General features: G+C 41.4%; 1 protein-coding gene across 1 annotated transcript; it reads right to left on the bottom strand.

Moving 5' to 3' along the window:
• Window positions 1-1,555: 1,555 nt before the first annotated feature.
• LOC110904434 (nuclear cap-binding protein subunit 2) lies at window positions 1,556-5,584 on the bottom strand. Its single transcript, XM_022150284.2, has 9 exons — window positions 5,452-5,584; window positions 4,313-4,340; window positions 3,800-4,023; window positions 2,647-2,785; window positions 2,516-2,549; window positions 2,299-2,412; window positions 2,153-2,218; window positions 1,959-2,065; window positions 1,556-1,835 (listed from the first exon to the last, which is right to left on the bottom strand). The coding sequence occupies exons 2-9, from the start codon at window positions 4,328-4,330 to the stop codon at window positions 1,764-1,766; spliced, it is 774 nt and encodes a 257-aa protein (XP_022005976.1). The 5' UTR covers window positions 4,331-4,340; window positions 5,452-5,584; the 3' UTR covers window positions 1,556-1,763.
• Window positions 5,585-22,657: the final 17,073 nt, after the last annotated feature.

The following is a 22,657-nucleotide window of genomic DNA, read 5'->3' as shown; positions in this document are numbered from 1 at the left end:
ATTGACGAAAAGAAGATGAGTATGCAGTTTTTTCTATGACTGTTGACTTAATGAGACCATAAGAACTTCCATAGAATTTGCATTTTTTTGGCCTGTGATTGGGTACTGTTCATTGTGGCTATTTTTGGATAACCAATTGTATGAAAACATAGCAATTAGGAATAAAGAAAGGGAAAATTACGGCAGTAGCCGCTTGACCAAGCTTTTTACGAAAATAGCCATTTGACCAGGCTTTATGCACCTTCCCATCCAAGTGAACCCCCATTTTATGCACCTTCAATCCAGCCACAACCAAGCGGACACGTGTCCCTCTTACCTGAACCGGCTTTATGCCGCCACACATGTCAGCCGAGCCGCTACAAGTACAAGCCGAGCCGCTTCGCCCCCTGCCCCACAAGTACAAGCCGAGCCGCTACAAGTACAAGCCGAGCCGCTTCAGTAGTATTTTTTAAAAAATATCAAAATACATCAAAAAGTTATCAAAATACTCTTTTCTCCATATTTTTTTATGAAGGCCGTCTAAGAAAAATATCAAAAAAATTTATACACATACTAGCGGCTTAGATCCAGGGTGTAGTGGCTTGGAATTGGGCAAAGCGGCTCGGCTTGGCCATGAAGCGGCTCGGCTTGGCAGTACCACAAAGCGGCATAAATCAGATATTGGGCGAAGCGGCTCGGCTTGGGCATGAAGCGGCTCGGCTGACATGTGTAGCGGCATAAAGCCGGTTCAGGTAAGAGGGACACGTGTCCGCTTGGTTGTGGCTGGATTGAAGGTGCATAAAATGGGGGTTCACTTGGATGGGAAGGTGCATAAAGCCTGGTCAAATGGCTATTTTCGTAAAAAACTTGGTCAAGCGGCTACTGCCGTAATTTTCCCATAAAGAAATTTATTTGAGTTCACTGTTTAATGATTGTGCACATATAGATTTAAACAGATTCATATTTTAAAAGAAACTAGTTTAATTATGTGGTATATATTTTCTTGAGTTGTTTTGTTTGATTAATTATTTCGCTTAATTCATACTTGCATATGTTAATTGCTGAATATGTGTCGTTTCATGTTGCTTTATCATCCTTGTCAGTTTTTCTTTTATTCGTGCAGCTAATTATGTTTGCTTACTTGAGACTATATTTCTGTAACAAATTATTTCTTGCTTAATGTGTTCAGTTTAAGAATATTAGTCTTAAGAATATTAGTCTTGACATTTAATTTGGTTAAAACTAGTTAAAATATCACATGTATCCATTTCATTAAGAGTAAAACAATTCAAAAACTGACAATTTGACCCGTATTTTTTTCTAAAACCTAAAGTTTTTATCTTTACCTATAAATCCTTAAGAGGTATATATGAAATGCTTCCAATATTTTTTATTTATTTATTTTAATTTTCTAACGCTTTCTTGTTTACAGATCCCAAATGCTGTGAAGGCTATGTTGTAGCACAACACTTTTCATGAATTAGCTTAGTTGTGAATTTTTTAAACTCTTAGTCATGTGAATTGAATCCATTTCCAGAATGTAAACTTATTAATTTACCAACCAAACACCTCATTATTATTGTTTCTTTTTGTTGGAAATCATTTCAAATCCATCAAATTTCCAATTCCTTACAAAACATTCGGCAAACCAAGTGCCACTAAAAATTCATTCATTTTTTCTCTTCCTAGATATTTCAGACTAATAGATCTTAGCGGTGTTGTACAAAAAGGAAATGTTTCAACAAATTCACCTAGAACGATAATAACCAATGAACAGATTCCATTTACTTCTGTCGTTTCCGGTCATCTTCCTCGTCATCTGAGTCACCGTGCTCACGGAAACGTGGATTTCTCTCCTGTTCAAGTAAACATAATATATTTCCAATTACTTAATCTATGTTATATTGAAGAAGCCTGTTTTATTATTTATAAATACTTTAAAACTTATGTAAAGGTGAGAAAACAAGATACATGTTTACCTGTCTAGAGTCATGATCAGAGTTTCTTCTAGGTTCATCTTCAGAATTCCTCCTGGAGACATCTGGGCCTCGACGGTCATCTTCACGGTATCTCTTCCGGTGGTAATCTAACGTTTGAATAAAAACTCAATTTAATGCAAGTTATGGTTTATATAAAAGAATGTAAACATGAAAAATACTAATCTGTGTATCACCTCCTCTACCATGCCGGTAGGACCCCCCATGACCACCACCACCACCGCCACCTCCATGCCTTCCATCTGCAGGAAATAAAACTCAGCAAACGTACATATAATATAAGATAAATTTAAATCGTTAAACACGCAAGTTGTGAACTTACAATTGTGAGCCATATGAGGTGGCTGAAACGATCCCAATGATCCGACCCCATAATCTACCACCTGCCTTTGTTCTTCCAACTCTTTCTGCACCAATTTTCCATAACCGCCTCTATGTTTGACAAGTCAAGGAATCAATCTCTAACCTTATAGAATCGACATGTTATTTATTTGACAAAAAGATATATAGTTATAGAAATTTAAAATTTAAAAGGATATCAGGATCATAATCCGTGCGATATTCATCCCTCACCTGCTCAAAATCATAAATTAAAACAAATCAAGAATAGGAAAAGCCGAAAAGGCGTAACAATAATATAAAATATTAAAGTAGTAAGTTTTAGTTGAACCTGTCCACCACTTCGACCACGACCCCATTGCCTTCCATCTTGGAATCCCCAATCAAAGTCTACACGAATCGGACGATCGTCAAGAATGGTCCCACTTATGTATTTCACAGCATCTTCTGTATCTTCCCTAGAGTAGTACCTGTAAACCACAAACGTAGAACAAGTTAATAATTTGTTACAAATCCGCTATTATATATTTGGGGCAATTACATATATCCCCTTATAAATTTCATAAATTACATATATCCCCAACCTAAAATTTAATTTACTTATATCCCCTTGTTAAAAACTAGAAATATCAAATATAGCCATTTTAATTTATTAGAATAAAATTATATTATGAAATGACTGTTTTACCCTTTAAAAAATAAAATTTAAATAATCCATTAGAAATTTTTTTTAAACACTTGCATAGAATCCAACATCTCTCTTAACTCCATCTAACCAACCTTCAATTAACCACTGCAACTCTCTTAGTTGACCGGAAAGATAGACATTCTGGCAAGCCTTTTATCATTTTCCAGGCCAAAATTATGGTATTTATTATGGAAACCGGTGAACGGTGGTGGTTTCATCTCTCAACCACCATGACCATCGCCATCATCATGTGACGTGACGGAATTTCCGGTCAAGTGCTTCAGAAGTGCGTGAGCAATAACTCACGTCTCCAGAAACCAAACACCGTTAATACTCGTGCATCCTCGTCTCCAAACAGAACCGGCATGCAAGCATAACCTCGTCTCTGGACCCAGTGGCTTCTCTGAGAACCAATAGACAAGGAAACGTTTCGCCGAGCGGAGATCTGGAGCTGGCACATTGGAACCGTAAGCACTAAGTAATGGGCACATCGGTGTCATTAGGTGTTTAGGTCGCCGGCGCCAGTGTTACGACCGTCCTAGGGTTGGCCCCCATAGTTAGGATGGTGATGGAGAATGAATCGATAAGCAGTTATAGTCGTGGAGGACATGAAGCGTCATGGTTGGCTTGGCTGTATGTTCAAAGTTCAAAGGGTATTTTTGTCATATTGTATAAATTTGTTAGGAAAGGGGATATATGTAATTTAAATTTTGAGTTAGGTATATATGTAATTAGGTTTTGAAATAGGGGGATGTATAGTGTAGTTCTTCCAATATATTTTGAGGTTTTGACTTACATGACAAAGCAGAAGCCACAAGGCGTTTTGGTGTTCTTATCCAAACCCATAACAATCTTTTTAATTTCTCCTGCTCGAGAAAACAATTCATAGAGTTGTTCTTCGGTAGTGTAAAAAGACATGTTGCCAATATAGACGGTGGTTGAAGTTTGGAGCGTGTGTTCATATTCGTCTTGTGTTCCTGGAAACCTTCTGTCACGATATGCAGAAATCTTGTTTGGATCCTGACATAGAAATGCACATATCATGTAGAATCAGAGAGCATATAACTATAAATATATTATAATGAGAAAAAACATTAATGTGTTTAGTTTTTGCCAAAAAGTTTCGTTCACCAGGTAACCTTGGTTTTAAAATGCGTCTCAAAAGCCGATGCGTGAAGCACATGCATAACGTATGTGATATGTTCGTTATTAAAACGCATGCAGAATTTGGAGGATCAAAAACAGATGAGTTAATTATATCGACAGTCGTAACTCAGCACCAATGAAAAGAATGAAAAAGTGACGATACCTTGAACAGCAAGGCCATGGCACCTTATCTGAAAAGGAGAAACGCATCAAGTTCAATTCACTTTGATAGGCACGTTTAAAGGAACAAATGTTTAAAACTAGTTTGAACAAAGTAATCGGAAGACGTAAATACAAGCTTAGAATAGAGAAGACAGTGGCCCAAGCCAAATGAACACCTTTATATATATTAGAGAACAGCTAAACAAAATGTCAACCTAAACGGATTCGAACAAACCCTCATCTCGATTTTAATCCAAATTCAGTGAGACCTCGAGATGAAAAATCTTAAACAAAGCCTTGATAAAGGTATCAAATGGGATAAAGTAACAGTAAGCGTCCAGTAAAACAACTAAACTGAAAGGGTGTACCTATTGGCACACCAATGTGCCTATATGCACACCAAAAAGTGTTTTTTTGTCCTATATGCACACCCTGCAGTGTCGAGCTGTGGCTAAAGCGCGGCGTTTTGGTCCGGTCAACCAGACAAAGACTGACGGGTGTCTGATGGGTCTGTTGACCGGACCAAAACGCCGAGCTTTGGCCGCGTTTTGGTCATGTCCCGGTCAGTCTTTTGTCTGGTTGACGCCAAAGCTCGGCGTTTTGGTCCGGTCAACAGACCCGTCAGACACCCGTCAGGTTGACCGGACCAAAACGTCGCGCTTTGACCACAGCTCGACACTGCAGGATGTGCATATAAGACAAAAAAGCATTTTTTGGGTGGCTATCTACACACTCTACACACCAAGTGTGTAGATAGTTTGTGCCAAACTGAAAAGGTATAATCCATATGTACCATACTCCTCCTAACCTATATTCCATAACCACAACATTCTAGTATCAGTATTAGCAACAGATCATGTGGCTCTTTCTTGAAGGTTACTAACAGTTAAGATTCAGTCATGCGATGACTACAAAATTCAATCATCCATATGCCAATGCACAATACACACACACACAGAAGGAACTGAACGAGATGACAGGAGCATAGTCACATAATTCGCTGGTCATGGCACCATTTTCGTTTTGGTTCGTCCGATCCAATTCGCGGTACGAACATGATCCGACGACCATAAGAAAAAACAATTCAAATGTAATAGAGAAGAAATGGTGGCTAATCGAAGTTGCTGAATCGAAGCTTACCTGCTGGCTGGCTGATTGAACCTTACCTTCCCTCCCTCCCTGCTGAATCGAAGATAGTCAGTCGGCTGTTTGTTTTTTAGGTTTAGAAGATGGAGGAGGAGCGAACAGGGGAGATAGACGCTGCTTTAGTTTAGGGTTATTTTATTTTTATTTTTACTAGTTATTTTCCGCCCGCGCGTTGCGGCGGGACCCAATGACTACAAAAGGCGTGTAAGCAACGGCAAACAGATACCGAATATCAAAACATAAATAAAATGACGTGGTAAGGATAGTCACTCCGTCATAAAAAACGATTTTAAATAACCTAATATATAATAATAGGACCCACACATCCTACACGTTGGAAATTCGGTTGTTTTCAGTTCAGTTATTACGGTGCTAACACGTTAAAATATGGATGAGCTCGGTACCCGTAATGGCAGCGAAAGTACCGATCTATAAAATCATCGAAATTAGGTACCGGCACCGAAAATGCTCGATACAATACGGTATGGTATTTGAAGGTAAAAATCAATAAATACAGGTATGGTGCTGGACCGGTGTCGAACTTAAAGTAACGATTCTGTAAACGCCAAAAGATGGATACCAAATTGGTACCGAAAATGATTTGGTACCGATACGATACCGGTTCGTTTACAGGATTTGATACGATTTGCTCATCAATATTCTAAATATCCAAGTTAATTTTACATGCTACAATTCATTCATTATAGAAAAAAAAACAAAAAAGAAAGCAAAATAAGTTGTTGTGTATATAAAACCTCATTCAAACGAAAAACAGTTTACTTACTGTGTGTATGAAAGGTAATCTAAACGGTGCAATTACTTGCATTGCTACGTTACTACAGGATTTGTGAGCTCGGTACCAACCGGTACCGAAAATACCGTTACCGAAATCCCCAAAAGTGAGTACTGGTACCGAACATACCTAGTATGGTATGGTACGGTTCGGTACCGGTCGGTACTGGTACGGCACCAATATTTGAGGGTAAAAACCGGTGAATACCTGTGCAGAACCGGTACCGAAAATACATCGGTTTGATAAATTTGAGATCGATACCTATACCCGGTACCATTTGCTCATCTCTTAATTTTAATTTTAAATAATTATAATTCTAATTTGAATTTAATAATATTATCAATCACTGTTCATTCAATTGAAATTTTATCATATATGAATTTTAACTATATATTATTATTAGCCGATTGAATAGTGTAATGGTAAAAAAAATTGTTTTTTACCTAGCATAGTTAAATTATTTTTGATCTTTTTTTTATTTACTCTATCTTTGTTGTTAACATGATTTTCATTTTTCACCTAGCATAGTTAAATTATTTTGAGTTTTTTTACATGCTCTCTTTTTTGCTGTTAACATGTTTTTCATGTCACGTGTCTTCTTCTTTTTCTAGATCCAACACATTTCTCTATCATTTTTTTTATTAGTTCCAAAATGTCATGTTATCATAAAAAACTCACCACCTGCCCAACTCTTTCTGCTTTTTGAGAAACATGGCTTCCGTAAGCCACTTCCTTCTTCAGGGGAGGTTCTTATTTCTGTAAAGCGTTGTATTTTCTTTTTATTACTGGAGCGTAACCTACTCATAATTTATCTGTAAAAATTTTAATTTTTTTGAAGCATGGGCCCTTAGAGAAGCTAAAGACAAGCTAGAGAAGTGCGGTGAAGAGCTAACATGGAGATTAGAGTTTTAAAAAGCATTTGATCGTACATCTTTTATATGTCCAACAGAGATTAACATGTTCATAGTAATAAAAAAAAGTTATTTCTAAATGTTTTATGTTACTTATATGTTGATCTTGAAGAAGGAAAGGGACAAGAAATCATAAAGTTGTGAAATGTTATCCGAGAAAAGCAAGGAGAATTGGAAAAGGCACACAATCAAATTATTCATGAGAAAGAAGCAGCAAAGTCGCTACTGAACAAGCTCCGCGTTGTAACGCCCTGCTTTTCATACTTTCCATAATTAGAAAGCGTTGTTTATATTTCTTTTTTTGGAAGCCTTGTGTTCTTGCATTCGTCCTTTCGTAAGGGAATTAGGAAAAGTAGGAATGATTTTTCCTAGTCTATAGTTTAGGAGCTTTATTCTTGTGTGTTGTTTAAAACTACTTGCATTCTACGTTATTTTCTTCTTATTTGTTCTCTTTTGGTCTTTTAAACATACATGTCTTTCCTAAAGCTAACACAATACACTTCTTTAAGCATTCAGTGCTCTCCAGCTAGCTTCTATTAGTTTCACATTAAATTACCTGAAATGCGTTTTAAAAATATTTTATCTGCAAAAAATACTGGCGATTGCATCTCAATTTAATCAAAACAACTTTTATAACTTTAAAGTATTGAGGGAGGCCGATTACAATGTTTATATCTATCAATATACTCATTCAGTATTAGTCATTTTATTGTTCCACAGTTCCATGACTGTGGTCATGTTACTAATTGTTGTAACACCCCGAAATTTATAAAACTTTATAATAAGAAATATAAAGTATTGAATAAACGAGAATAAGCTAACTAGGAAATAAATAACTCAGTTAGTTAGGAGTCTTGTAGTAACACATGAATGAATTAAAAAGCCTAAATTATAAACTAAATGAAAGTTGAGGGGCTTATGTGTAGAACTTGAAACTTAATTTAATTAAAAACAAAATAACACACACCAAACACACACAAAGGTGTTGGAAACTCAGAATCCGAAAACAACTTATCCGAACCCAACATCTTGTACATGACAAGATTTGATTCTTCATTTAAGTTGTTCTTGGACTTTTGTTTCGGAATGTATTTATCCAAGAAACATCCATCTTCCTCAGTAGTGTCACTATCCGTTTTTAGCACATTTTCAACAACACTTTTTACAACATCATTTTGGACACTATCGTCATTGGAAGATGTGAACGTGACGTCAATTGAATCTGGAAGTTTCACTTCACTTTCTTCTCCAATTTCAACCAACCCACCAAACCCTAACTTATGCCAAATTGATCAAATTGGGGCTTCAAATCAGTTCCAAATCGATTTTCAAGCACGAAATTGTGATCTCCTCTAAAAAGGGATCATAAGGTATGTAATTTCTATGCAAAATCTTCATCCAAATTTCTGAGTGAATTCATGGAATTCAGGATTTGATGTTGCATGTTAGTTGTTTGGAATGAAATAGTGTTTAGGGATAAACCCTAGTCAATTACTTGTTGAAATTTTGCCTAATTCTTGTGAAATCCATAATCACCATTGAAGGTGATAGGTGGGTTTGTAGAAGTATGATGAACATTAGGATTATGATGTTATCTTAGTATAAATTGAGTTCTATGAAACAAGTTTAGATTTGAATAATATGAAAATTGATGTGAATTAGCCTAAGTTGATATTTATCTTGGCTAAATAACAAGTGTTGAACTTCATTATAAATTGTAAAGAATTATCCCCTTAAGGTGTTTGTGAAAATGCCTAAAAGAGGATTAAAAACTGGAAATTTGAGCTAAAACGCGTGTTTGAATAATTATGGCAAATTATGCGTATTATGTAAACAAAAGAGTTTTAAACGGGTTGTGATTGAACTCTATAGGAAAAGAAACCGGAGCGTCAAGTGGACAAGCCGGTGGTGACGCGCGCTTGAAAGGGGTGCTTGAAAGGTACGCAACTTGAGTCCCGTTACATTATGCATAAATGTTTGGGATTAGTGTACAAATGGTGTCGTAGTATAATTTACGCGTTTGATGTGTCATCGAAGTGGCAAAGTTCACTCGACAGTCAAACGGGTCAATATAAAGGTTAGAAGTAGTTTGGCTTGTCATTGAAGTGATGGCTTTCACTCGACAACCAAACGGGTTAAGATTATGCATTGAAATAATCATGAATGAAGGGACTTGAGAGTCTCATAAATCGTTAGTTGATGTGCACAAAATGCAACATATAAATTACATCAATTGTGGCATAAAACTAACTCTTTTTTAGTACTAATGTTGGAAAAAGTGTGTTTTTGTCTTCCTTTTGTATTTTCAGGATTAAATGAACTCAAATAAACAAAAGAAGCAAAAAGGCAGCTAAATCTAACATTAATACAAGAAAAGGAACAAACGTGGCATGCCCGACCTCCCGACAGCATCTTCCCAAGTAAAACAAGAGAACAGAAGGCTGAACACGCCCCGTGCTCAGTGAGCACGAGGGCGTGCCCAAGTGTCAGCAGAAAAGACAAAGTTGTAGAAGCTTCCATCGCCCACCACGGGGCCGTGCTCAACGGACACGGGGCCGTAGTCAACTATAAGATTCACGGAATCCAGGAAAATCTTGATAGTACATATATGCTTCTGCACACAGGGTCGTGCTCAGCGGACACGGGGGCGTGGTCAACTAATGCAGACAAACTGCATTTAATGAAGAAATAGAGGAGGATGGACACGGGGCTGTGCCCAATGGACAGTTGGACACGGGGCCGTGCCCAATGGACATGGGGCCGTGCCCGAGCTTCTGTTCAGCCTATAAATAGGAGTCCTTGGAGCTCTTGCAACTCATCCCTTGGCACACCACCTCTCTCACATTTCACCCACCACCCACCACCATCACAACACCATCATCCACCACCATCATCCATTGTCCATCATAGAGTGTGTGAGTCGTCTCGGGATCCAAGATTCATCGTAAGAGTTCTTGACAATCAAAGGCCATGTTCGCCTAAGTCTCTTACATCACTTTGTGAAGACAAGTGTTTAGTGTAATACTTTTTATTTTTAATCTTTTCGCACTTTTTAATTGGTTATGTATTAATGAGTTTAATAACTAGTTTCTTATGTTGAAGGTGACTCTTCCTTATCGTTTGTCCGTGGTGTCTTGGCATTATTTTACTGTCTATATAAAATAAAAGATTTTCACCATTCATATTGTCACACCCCCAAAATCCCACCTGCGGAGTACTACCGCTTGGAGGCGTGACTGACCAGGATCCAGCCACCAATCATACTGAACAAGCATGTAAGTAATTATAAAAGTTTAACCAATACGATTGGTGTTCCAAAACAAATAAGTTTAAGTTGCAAGCGGAAGCATAAGTTTAAAGTTATAACATAGTCTTGTAGCAATCCCTGTCCCACAACGATCCTCCTCCATGCAAGCTCCAGTTGAGTACCTATGGTCCTGCAAAGCATGTAGTAACGAGTCAACAACTAGTTGAGTGAGTTCACGGGTGGGCGTTCGTTTTAGTTGTTTCGAAAACAGTTTACTTTATCTGGCATCCTGCCGTGGGGGTTACCCCATAGTTTTAAAAACGTGACCAGTTCGTTCCCAGTTACTCCGGCACTCCGGCCGTGGGGGCTACCCCATGTAGTTATCAGGCATTTCGGCCGTGGGGGCTACCCCATGTACATCATCTGGCTCTCCAGCCGTGGGGGCTACCCCATGTGTATACTAGACTCGTTACCGTATCGATTGCTGACTGTAGTCATGTTTATGTGCCCTGAAAACATCAATGTCTATCATCATTGACGTGCCCCAGATCCATTAGTTCACGCCCGTCCTCTGCGGCACGGTGTGAGGCTTGTCAGACCTAAATAGCGCTATCTAACTAATGACCCGCTCGCCATTGGCCCGGCGATTAGTCGATACAAAAAGGAGGGACTTCGTGATAGAGTTTTAGTCTAGTACGTTTATCCGTCCATCCGGACGAGGAATCACATTCCTGAACCACTGACGTCCTACCCAAGGTAGACGAGGAACCCACGTTCCTTAACCCCGTTCCCAACCCAGGGAATCCCATGCTTTGTAAAGGGTGTGAACTCACCTCGGTTTGCTCGGCAGTTAATCACAGAAAGATCAGTCAAGTCGCAAGTAGTCAGTTACGTCCTAATCACGGATATCACGTATAATCAGATTCGAACCAAGTAGTGCACAAGTGTTCAACACGTTTGGCAAGCACGTTTAGCAGTAACAGTTCACAGTTAACATTCAAACAAAATCCACAGTCTAAGTGTGAGGCCCAAACAGTTGGGCTCGTGATAACAGGCCCAAATAACACGTTAACAGTAACACAGAAATCCATAGATTCGGCCCACTAACTTAGGCCCAAGGTGTGGTCTCGAGTCGCAACCGGACTCGCAAGCATGGTCTCGAGTCATGCTGTGTGTTGGTCATGGATGGTTGCGAGTCGCAACCGGTGTCGCAACCGTAGTCTCGGTTCATCATGCTAAGGTCTCGAGTCGCAACCGGACTCGTAACCTGCGGTCTCGGCTTGTCCTGTTATGGTTGCGAGTCGCAACCGCGTGGTCTCGAGTCATCACGCTGTGGTTGCGAGTCGCAACTGGGTGATTGCGAGTCGGTATGCTGTCATTATCAAGTTCACGTGTTGATGCAGATGTAGTCAGCCAAATAGTACAATGTAATCAGGCCCTAAATCCGGAAATAACCAATAGAATTCCACTAACATATTTCCTAATCAGGTTACTAGTCAAAGATGGATCAAAATCACAAGGGTTTTCACATTCTTAACTATCATTCAAAGTGTTCTTCACATATTCAAACATATATTCAACAAGTTCATGACATATTAACCACTTATTCACCCAAAATCATGAACAACTATCAAGATATAATTTTTCTAGCATGCATCCTACTTGACAAACATATTCATTAGCCGATTTTCATAGTATAAACACCCAAACTTTTCGGATCTAATCCAAGTGCAACCAATATCATCATTCACCCTTCTTGTCATACCATGAACCCATTTTCAACATCAAATATGTATAGTTCAACTCATAACAAGAAACATTCATGAACCGATTTCTTTTTCAAAACATTATGTATAACTCAACAACTTAACATATTGTCACATAATCTCATCATACAAACATAATATGAACATTTTAACACTAAGCATTCAACAATAACCAACAAGAAATACTAACCGGTTGGTGATGTGTGTGTGTGTGCCGATCCGAAGTTCCAAGCCCGAGAGTTCTTGTGCTAACCGATTAGATCCGAGAGTCTTGGAGGTGTGTTTGTGTGCTAGAGTTCTAGTGGGAGAGAAGATGGAAGTGTGTGTGTGTTCTAATGTTCAACAAATGGTAACAAATAACTAAGGTGTGGTATATATAGTCAAGTTCCAAGAGTGTGCACCCTTAGTGGGTTTCGAGTGGGGGTTACGGCCCAAATGGCCCAACCGGCCAAAGGTTCTCGGCCCAAGGCCCAAAACCGATTACTAGTCACTCGAGACCTCTTGGTCTCGAGTCGGGTTCTTTGTTGTTTCGTGTCGGGTTCTCGGTTCACATATAACACACATACATATATACATACAATGCACACAAAACAAAGCACATAAAAGTTCACGTTATCATTTTAACTAGTCACATAACGTACAAGCAAGTTACAACGAAAGGTTCTAGATTTCGAGTTGTCACATCATCCCCAAGTTGAAAGAAATTTCGTCCCGAAATTTGATGGCACTCACTGAGGAAGCTAGTTAAGTTGCATGGTTTTCCTGGTTATCCTGGGGTGTCACATCCACCCCCCGTTGATCTGGAATTTCGTCCCGAAATTCCGTAGCTTCAGCCTCAGTAGCGTTTGTACTGTTCTCAAACAGTTGGGGATACTTTTGTTTCATCCGATCTTCGCGCTCCCAGGTGAACTCTGGACCGCGACGTGAGTTCCAACGAACTCGAACGAGAGGTATTCTAGTGCTCTTGAGGACCTTAACATCCCGGTCCGTGATCTCGACAGGTTCTTCGACGAATTTCAACTGTTCGTCGATCGTGAGTTCCTTCAGAGGAACTACGTGCGTCTCATCTGACAGACACTTCTTCAGATTCGACACATGGAAAACGTTGTGAACTGCACCGAGTTCTGCTGGTAATTTCAGTCTGTAAGCCACCTTGCCTATTTTCTCAAGGATTTCGAAAGGTCCAACGTACCGTGGGTTGAGTTTGCCGCGTTTACCAAAACGAACCACACCCTTCCAGGGTGAAACTTTGAGTAATACCCGCTCCCCAACCTGGAGCTCGAGTGGTTTCCTGCCCTTATCGGCGTATGCCTTCTGACGGTCACGAGCGGCCGCCATGCGTTGTCGTTTTTGAGCAATCCGCTCAGTAGTGTCTACCACATGTTTTGGACCAGTGATCTGACTATCCCCCACCTCTGCCCAACAGAGGGGTGACCGGCATTTACGTCCGTACAATGCCTCAAACGGAGCAGCTTTAATGCTGGTGTGGTAGCTGTTATTATACGAAAATTCCACGAGTGGCAGATGTCTTTCCCAGCTGTTGCCAAAGTCGATTACACAAGCGCGAAGCATGTCTTCTAAGGTCTGGATAGTGCGTTCGGACTGCCCGTCCGTCTGTGGGTGATATGCTGTGCTCATATCTAAACGTGAGCCAAAAGACTTGTGCATTGCCTGCCACAGTTCCGAAGTAAAACGTGCATCTCGATCAGAGATGATAGAAGTGGGCACCCCGTGCCTCGAAACAACTTCCTTGAGGTATATCTCCGCTAGAGTGGAGAACTTATCCGTCTCCTTGATTGCCAAAAAGTGTGCGGATTTAGTGAGTCGATCCACGATCACCCAAATAGTATCGTTCCCGCGCTGTGATCTAGGTAAGCCAGTAACGAAATCCATGGAAATTTGCTCCCATTTCCATTGTGGTATCTCTGGTTGCTGAAGTAGGCCTGAGGGTTTCTGATATTCCGTCTTGACTCGCGCACAAGTCAAACACTTGCTGACATAAGTTGCTATGTGGGCCTTCATGCTAGGCCACCAATACGTAGTTTTAATATCGTGGTACATCTTGTCCGAACCAGGGTGTACCGAGTAGCGAGATTTGTGCGCTTCATCCATCACAAGTTCTCGTAAATCGCCATAGAGTGGGACCCAAATGCGTCCTGTTACATAATAAGCACCGTCTTCCTTCTGTTCTAAGCGTTGCCTTGACCCGCGTAGAGCTTCTGCTCTAACATTTTCTGGTTTCAGTGCTTCTATCTGAGCAGCTCGTATCTGCGAAGGTAGACTAGAATGGATCGTGAGTTGTAGAGCTCTTACACGCTTAGGCGTAGTGTCCTTTCGACTGAGGGCGTCCGCCACCACATTGGCCTTGCCCGGGTGATACCTGATAGAGCACTCGTAGTCATTCAGCAGCTCGACCCATCGTCGCTGCCGCATATTCAGTTCCTTCTGCTTGAATATGTGTTCTAAACTTCTGTGGTCGGTGTAGATGGCGCACTTGGTTCCGTACAGGTAATGCCGCCATAGTTTAAGTGCGAAAACAACAGCTCCCAGCTCTAAATCATGTGTCGTGTAGTTCTTCTCGTGAACTTTGAGTTGTCGTGAGGCGTAAGCTATGACTTTATCTCGTTGCATCAATACACAACCAAGACCTTGAATTGATGCATCACAGTAAACCACAAAATCATCTGTGCCCTCTGGCAGTGAAAGGATAGGTGCACTACAAAGTCTATCCTTTAGATGTTGAAAAGCTAACTCTTGTGCATTTCCCCAACTATAAACAACGCCTTTCTGCGTTAACAAAGTGAGAGGCTGCGCGATCTTAGAAAAATCCTTAATGAATCTCCTGTAGTAACCTGCCAATCCCAAAAATTGGCGAATTTCCTTTGGTGTGCGAGGCGCAGGCCAGTTCTTAATAGATTCCACTTTGGATGGATCAACGTGAATCCCATCCTTGTTCACCACATGCCCTAGGAAATGGACTTCACGAAGCCAGAAGTCGCATTTCGAGAATTTTGCGTAAAGCTGTTCCTTCCGAAGGAGTTCCAAAATAAGTCGTAGATGCTGTTCGTGCTCTTCTTTACTCTTAGAATAGATCAGGATGTCGTCGATGAAGACTATAACAAACTTGTCCAGGTACGGTTTGCACACTCGATTCATCAAATCCATAAAAACTGCCGGTGCGTTCGTCAGCCCAAACGGCATGACCAAAAACTCATAGTGCCCATATCGAGTCCTAAAAGCCGTCTTAGAGACATCCTCTTCCCGAACTCTCAGCTGGTGATATCCCGATCTCAGATCGATCTTTGAATAGTAGCTCGACCCCTGCAACTGGTCGAACAAGTCGTCAATACGCGGTAGAGGATAACGATTCTTCACAATCACCTTGTTGAGTTCGCGATAGTCGATACACATTCTGAAGGTACCATCCTTCTTCTTCACAAAAAGTACTGGAGCTCCCCAAGGCGATGAGCTAGGACGAATAAAACCCTTATCCAAGAGTTCTTGTAGTTGCGTGGAGAGTTCTTCCAATTCTGATGGCGCTAAACGATAAGGTGCACGGGCTACAGGCGCGGCTCCAGGAGCTAGATCAATCTGAAACTCGACTTGGCGATGGGGCGGAAGACCAGGTAATTCCTCAGGGAATACCTCAGGATAATCGCGTACAACTGGATAATCTTCTAGCTTCTTCTCCTTTTCTGTGGTGTCAGTAACTAAAGCCAAAATCGCAGTGTGGCCCTTTCGTAAGCATTTCTGGGCCTTAAGAAGAGAGATGATGTTCTCAACAGCACTTCTCTTGTCGCCACGAATCATGAGAGGTTCACCACCTAAACCAGGAATACGAACGATCTTCTCGTTACAAAGAATCTCTGCTCGGTGTTGGGATAACCAATCCATCCCAATGACAACGTCGAAACTACCCAAGACAATAGGAATAAGATCGATAGAGAAGGTCTGGTTAGCGAGAATAAGCTGGCAACCCTTGACTACGTGAGAGGCTTCCAAACTCTTACCATTAGCTAGCTCTACGGTGTGCTTGTCGCTCAGGGGTGTAGGAATACGCTTAAGCATCTTACTAACTCCTAGTGACACATAGCTAGTATCGGCACCCGAATCAAATAAGACTGTAACATAAAAGTCGTCGAGAAGGAACTTACCCGTCACCACGTTGGGATCATTCCTTGCTTCACCTTGACCAATCACGAACACACGTCCCCTAGCACCATTGTTGTTGTTGTTCCCATTGTTACCATTCCCCTGATTGTTGTTGTTCTGGTTCAGTTGGGGACAATCCTTCTTGAAGTGGCCTTCAGCTCCACACTGAAAGCACCCTTTGTTGTTACCCTGCTGCTGTCGCTGGTTCTGCTGAGGTTGCTGACGATTCTGGTTGACGGGGTATGCGCTTCTGCAATCCTTTGCAACATGACCAGGCTTGTTGCATCGATGACAGTTGCCCCTGGTGCATGGCCCACTGTGGTGTAGGCTGCAGCGATTGCACTTGGGGTGATTCCCCTTGTATCCACCATGACTTTGACCACCAGACGACTGCTGACTGGGGCTCTTGTGATCGTCCGTCTTTCTCTGCTGAGACTGAGTTTGCACTGAAGTTGAACCCCTGCTTGAAGTTCCATCCCATTTCCGTTTATCCCCACTAGAAGTACCAGAAGTAGTTGCAGCACCTATACGCTTCGGTAACTTGTTCTGCTCCACCGCTTGGTCAGTGAGACGGTGAGCCAACTGTACAACCTGCTGGATAGTAGTCAACCTCGCTGAAGTCACATGACTTTGGATCTCTGGCACCAAGCCCTTGAGATAGAGTTCAATTCGCTTGTAGGGAGGATCCACCATAGTAGGACACAACAAAGCAAGCTCATGCGATCTCTTAGTGTATGCCTCAATTTCTGACCCCGTCATCTTAAGATTGTAGAACTCATCTTCCAGTTTGTGAATGTCGTCACGACTGCAGTATTCCTCCCTGATCATTTCCTTGAAAGTTTTCCCATGGGGTGGCGTTGGCAGCAACCAACCCTAACATCTGCACTTGAGCATTCCACCACGTGAGAGCCAAACCCTCGAGAGTACCAGTAGCATACTTCACCCTGCGCGCTTCAGGGCATTCGCACATTTCGAACACAGACTCCAGTTTCTCAAACCAGTGTAGGAGACCTACTGCTCCTTCAGTGCCGCTAAAAGTCGTGGGTCGACAGTCCATAAAGGTCTTAAAAGTGCACACCGGTGCCTGAGCATACTGACCTAAGGTAGGTGAAAGAAAAGACAGAGTTTAACACAAAGGTTGGTTCACGAGAGTAGGATCCAAACGATCCTAGAACAATTTCGGACTGCAGGATATACCTCCTGCGCGTGCAGCTGCGAGCGCTGCGTCAATTCGCTCGTTGATCAAAGCCGTCAACTGGGCTTGTGTCATGTTAACGCGTCCAGACATGGTTCTTCATAACAAGAGTAATACGTGTGAGGGAAGTTCGCGAAAGCACGATAGTAGGACAGAGTAAGCACGCACGTGTTCAAACAACAGTAGTTATACTAGTCAAGCATACCATGAGCAACGTACTACGCAACTAACAAGTAGGCAATATACATACATCATATTACCTAGAACATCGAGCCTTGCATGAGGAGCGAAGTGTCGTTGTGGACCGTTGAGCACTAAACCGGTTATAGTCTGGTTTTAACAAAAACGTTTCTCCTTTATTAAAACCAAGTTCACTATAACCAATGGCTCTGATACCAATCTGTCACACCCCCAAAATCCCACCTGCGGAGTACTACCGCTTGGAGGCGTGACTGACCAGGATCCAGCCACCAATCATACTGAACAAGCATGTAAGTAATTATAAAAGTTTAACCAATACGATTGGTGTTCCAAAACAAATAAGTTTAAGTTGCAAGCGGAAGCATAAGTTTAAAGTTATAACATAGTCTTGTAGCAATCCCTGTCCCACAACGATCCTCCTCCATGCAAGCTCCAGTTGAGTACCTATGGTCCTGCAAAGCATGTAGTAACGAGTCAACAACTAGTTGAGTGAGTTCACGGGTGGGCGTTCGTTTTAGTTGTTTCGAAAACAGTTTACTTTATCTGGCATCCTGCCGTGGGGGTTACCCCATAGTTTTAAAAACGTGACCAGTTCGTTCCCAGTTACTCCGGCACTCCGGCCGTGGGGGCTACCCCATGTAGTTATCAGGCATTTCGGCCGTGGGGGCTACCCCATGTACATCATCTGGCTCTCCAGCCGTGGGGGCTACCCCATGTGTATACTAGACTCGTTACCGTATCGATTGCTGACTGTAGTCATGTTTATGTGCCCTGAAAACATCAATGTCTATCATCATTGACGTGCCCCAGATCCATTAGTTCACGCCCGTCCTCTGCGGCACGGTGTGAGGCTTGTCAGACCTAAATAGCGCTATCTAACTAATGACCCGCTCGCCATTGGCCCGGCGATTAGTCGATACAAAAAGGAGGGACTTCGTGATAGAGTTTTAGTCTAGTACGTTTATCCGTCCATCCGGACGAGGAATCACATTCCTGAACCACTGACGTCCTACCCAAGGTAGACGAGGAACCCACGTTCCTTAACCCCGTTCCCAACCCAGGGAATCCCATGCTTTGTAAAGGGTGTGAACTCACCTCGGTTTGCTCGGCAGTTAATCACAGAAAGATCAGTCAAGTCGCAAGTAGTCAGTTACGTCCTAATCACGGATATCACGTATAATCAGATTCGAACCAAGTAGTGCACAAGTGTTCAACACGTTTGGCAAGCACGTTTAGCAGTAACAGTTCACAGTTAACATTCAAACAAAATCCACAGTCTAAGTGTGAGGCCCAAACAGTTGGGCTCGTGATAACAGGCCCAAATAACACGTTAACAGTAACACAGAAATCCATAGATTCGGCCCACTAACTTAGGCCCAAGGTGTGGTCTCGAGTCGCAACCGGACTCGCAAGCATGGTCTCGAGTCATGCTGTGTGTTGGTCATGGATGGTTGCGAGTCGCAACCGGTGTCGCAACCGTAGTCTCGGTTCATCATGCTAAGGTCTCGAGTCGCAACCGGACTCGTAACCTGCGGTCTCGGCTTGTCCTGTTATGGTTGCGAGTCGCAACCGCGTGGTCTCGAGTCATCACGCTGTGGTTGCGAGTCGCAACTGGGTGATTGCGAGTCGGTATGCTGTCATTATCAAGTTCACGTGTTGATGCAGATGTAGTCAGCCAAATAGTACAATGTAATCAGGCCCTAAATCCGGAAATAACCAATAGAATTCCACTAACATATTTCCTAATCAGGTTACTAGTCAAAGATGGATCAAAATCACAAGGGTTTTCACATTCTTAACTATCATTCAAAGTGTTCTTCACATATTCAAACATATATTCAACAAGTTCATGACATATTAACCACTTATTCACCCAAAATCATGAACAACTATCAAGATATAATTTTTCTAGCATGCATCCTACTTGACAAACATATTCATTAGCCGATTTTCATAGTATAAACACCCAAACTTTTCGGATCTAATCCAAGTGCAACCAATATCATCATTCACCCTTCTTGTCATACCATGAACCCATTTTCAACATCAAATATGTATAGTTCAACTCATAACAAGAAACATTCATGAACCGATTTCTTTTTCAAAACATTATGTATAACTCAACAACTTAACATATTGTCACATAATCTCATCATACAAACATAATATGAACATTTTAACACTAAGCATTCAACAATAACCAACAAGAAATACTAACCGGTTGGTGATGTGTGTGTGTGTGCCGATCCGAAGTTCCAAGCCCGAGAGTTCTTGTGCTAACCGATTAGATCCGAGAGTCTTGGAGGTGTGTTTGTGTGCTAGAGTTCTAGTGGGAGAGAAGATGGAAGTGTGTGTGTGTTCTAATGTTCAACAAATGGTAACAAATAACTAAGGTGTGGTATATATAGTCAAGTTCCAAGAGTGTGCACCCTTAGTGGGTTTCGAGTGGGGGTTACGGCCCAAATGGCCCAACCGGCCAAAGGTTCTCGGCCCAAGGCCCAAAACCGATTACTAGTCACTCGAGACCTCTTGGTCTCGAGTCGGGTTCTTTGTTGTTTCGTGTCGGGTTCTCGGTTCACATATAACACACATACATATATACATACAATGCACACAAAACAAAGCACATAAAAGTTCACGTTATCATTTTAACTAGTCACATAACGTACAAGCAAGTTACAACGAAAGGTTCTAGATTTCGAGTTGTCACACATATCTCCACGGTCTATATGAGGTATGTTGGCTACCTGGTCGGGGGTTAAGGGAACGGTTTAGTAAGAGTCTTGCCATTGTTCAGTGTATAGATCCTGCAAAGGATCTGGGTCAAATTTAGTAGGACCTCCTTCAATACCCAATGGTATTGGATGGCGGGGGTCCAAACTCTTTGACCCCCTCATAAGTTAAACTACTATTAAAACTTTAACCCGGCTACTTAGGACTGTATCCCTGCTGACTCAGACTACTTAGCCGAGGGTAACGTCACCTTCAAAAGAGGGGCCTACCACATTATGCAATAATAACTTAATTAATTATCTTTCAATAATCCGATCCTTTAGGATTGTATCCTTGTTGACTCAAACTACTAGGTTGAGGGTAACGTCACCTTCAAAAGAGGGGCCTATTACAATAACTAAGATAATCTCTTAAACAAGTGCAAAAGTATGGAAATAATCAAAGATTACACTACACACGAGTCGGATCCAAGTGATTCATCTTTTCTATCTGTTTTTACTTTTATTTTACTTTTCAGCATTTTAGTTAGTTTTATTTTTCTAGTTTAAGAACCTTTTTCTAACTTTTTGATTAGACGTTGAGGATAAACCGGTATTAAAAGCTCTTGTGTCCTTAGACGACCTCGGTGTAACACCCCGTGTTTTCGAATGTCAAAGTCAAAGTCAAAGTCCAAGTCAACTTTGACTTCTTTGACTGTAATTAGTCGATTTTGTGCTTTATTTGTATTATGTGGAGTAAGTGTTGTCTAAATGAATTGATCGAATGTTTAATCAATGCGACCGATTTACGACTGTGAATAATAGGAAGTAACAATGCGATAAAGTTAATCAATCAATAATTAAGTTAATCAAATCAATCAATCGAACTCGAGGCTCGAACTATGCGAAACTGGTGTGGAAATACTTACGTGTGTGTGTGCCTTATGTGTTACTTGTGCATGATTACTTTACGTTTTGTGTGGTATTCAATTGAATCAATCGAAACTCGAAAAGCAATCAAACTCAATCGAAACCGACATCGAAACGTGACTTATAGATGATTGTATGTTAGATATAGTAGTTGGGACTGAAAGTAATTTGACTAGGAACTCTATCGTGTTCGTATCATCGTCTATCGAAATCGAAATATCGAAAACCGTCGCGAAACATTCTAAAAGGGGTTACTGATCGAACAAGAAGCATCCTGATCGAACAGGCCAGCCGATCGGCTAGCACTTTCCTGGCCGATCGAGCAGGCCATTCGATCGGAGATCCTGGCCGATCGGTTGACACTTTCCTCTTTGGGAGGCCTATAAATAGCCCTGTCATTTTCACCCTTTCTATTTTTGGAAAGCTCTGACCGAACCAGCCTTGTTCTTCACCTTTTCTCAGATTTCTCTCAACTCCGGTAAGTTTTCACTCTAACTCTTGTACGTTTTTTTATCATTACATGATTCTACACCTTTCTATCTTTCAAAACTTGATATCTAACTGTGAAATCACCAAGATCTAAGTGTTCTTAGGTGATGTCATCATGGTGTTCTTGAAGAACATCATACTTTGGCCTCATTCAACCGTGAATAGCTTAGATCTGACCGATTTCCACATAAACAACTAGGATTTGCAAGAATCTTAACATTTTCATGGAAGGATTTCCAACTTTTCTTCAACAATTCACAATCAAAACCTTAAAACCGATAGAAACGGAGCTCGAACCGGCTAACTAATCACTCTAACAGTTAGGAGGTTCAAGATTCGGATTCTATCTACAAGGTTCACCGATTTCGGGTTAAACGTCAAACTACCGTTCCGAACAGTTCACCAGCCGGACTTGGGTGATTCCTGTCCGAACCGGTGAAACAAGTAAGAACCCACGTTCTACGGTTTAACTCGCTATCAAAATACCATAAAAGCATGACAAATAATCAAACAGCCAAGTGTTAGACGAAAGGCCGACCAGGTCAGAATTACTGGCCGAACGGCTAGGCTGTTCGAACGAACAGCCCAGCCGATCGAACATACCAGCCGATCGACCCGGCCAGCCGATCGGCTAGCACATGGTCCCACACTTTTCAAACTTCATGAAGTATGCTATTGATGAAGTGATGTTCGATCGAATATGCCACTCGATTGGTAAACATTAATCTTCGGATCATGAGATACTATGCTTCAACACTTAATCGATTTTGCAACTCGTTCGTAGTACGGAATGCCAGCCGATCGA

Source organism: Helianthus annuus, chromosome 14 (genome assembly GCF_002127325.2).
Source record: "Helianthus annuus cultivar XRQ/B chromosome 14, HanXRQr2.0-SUNRISE, whole genome shotgun sequence".
NCBI lineage: Eukaryota > Viridiplantae > Streptophyta > Magnoliopsida > Asterales > Asteraceae > Helianthus > Helianthus annuus.
Note: the sequence above shows the minus strand (reverse complement) of the source record. Positions and strands in the feature narration are given on the sequence as shown.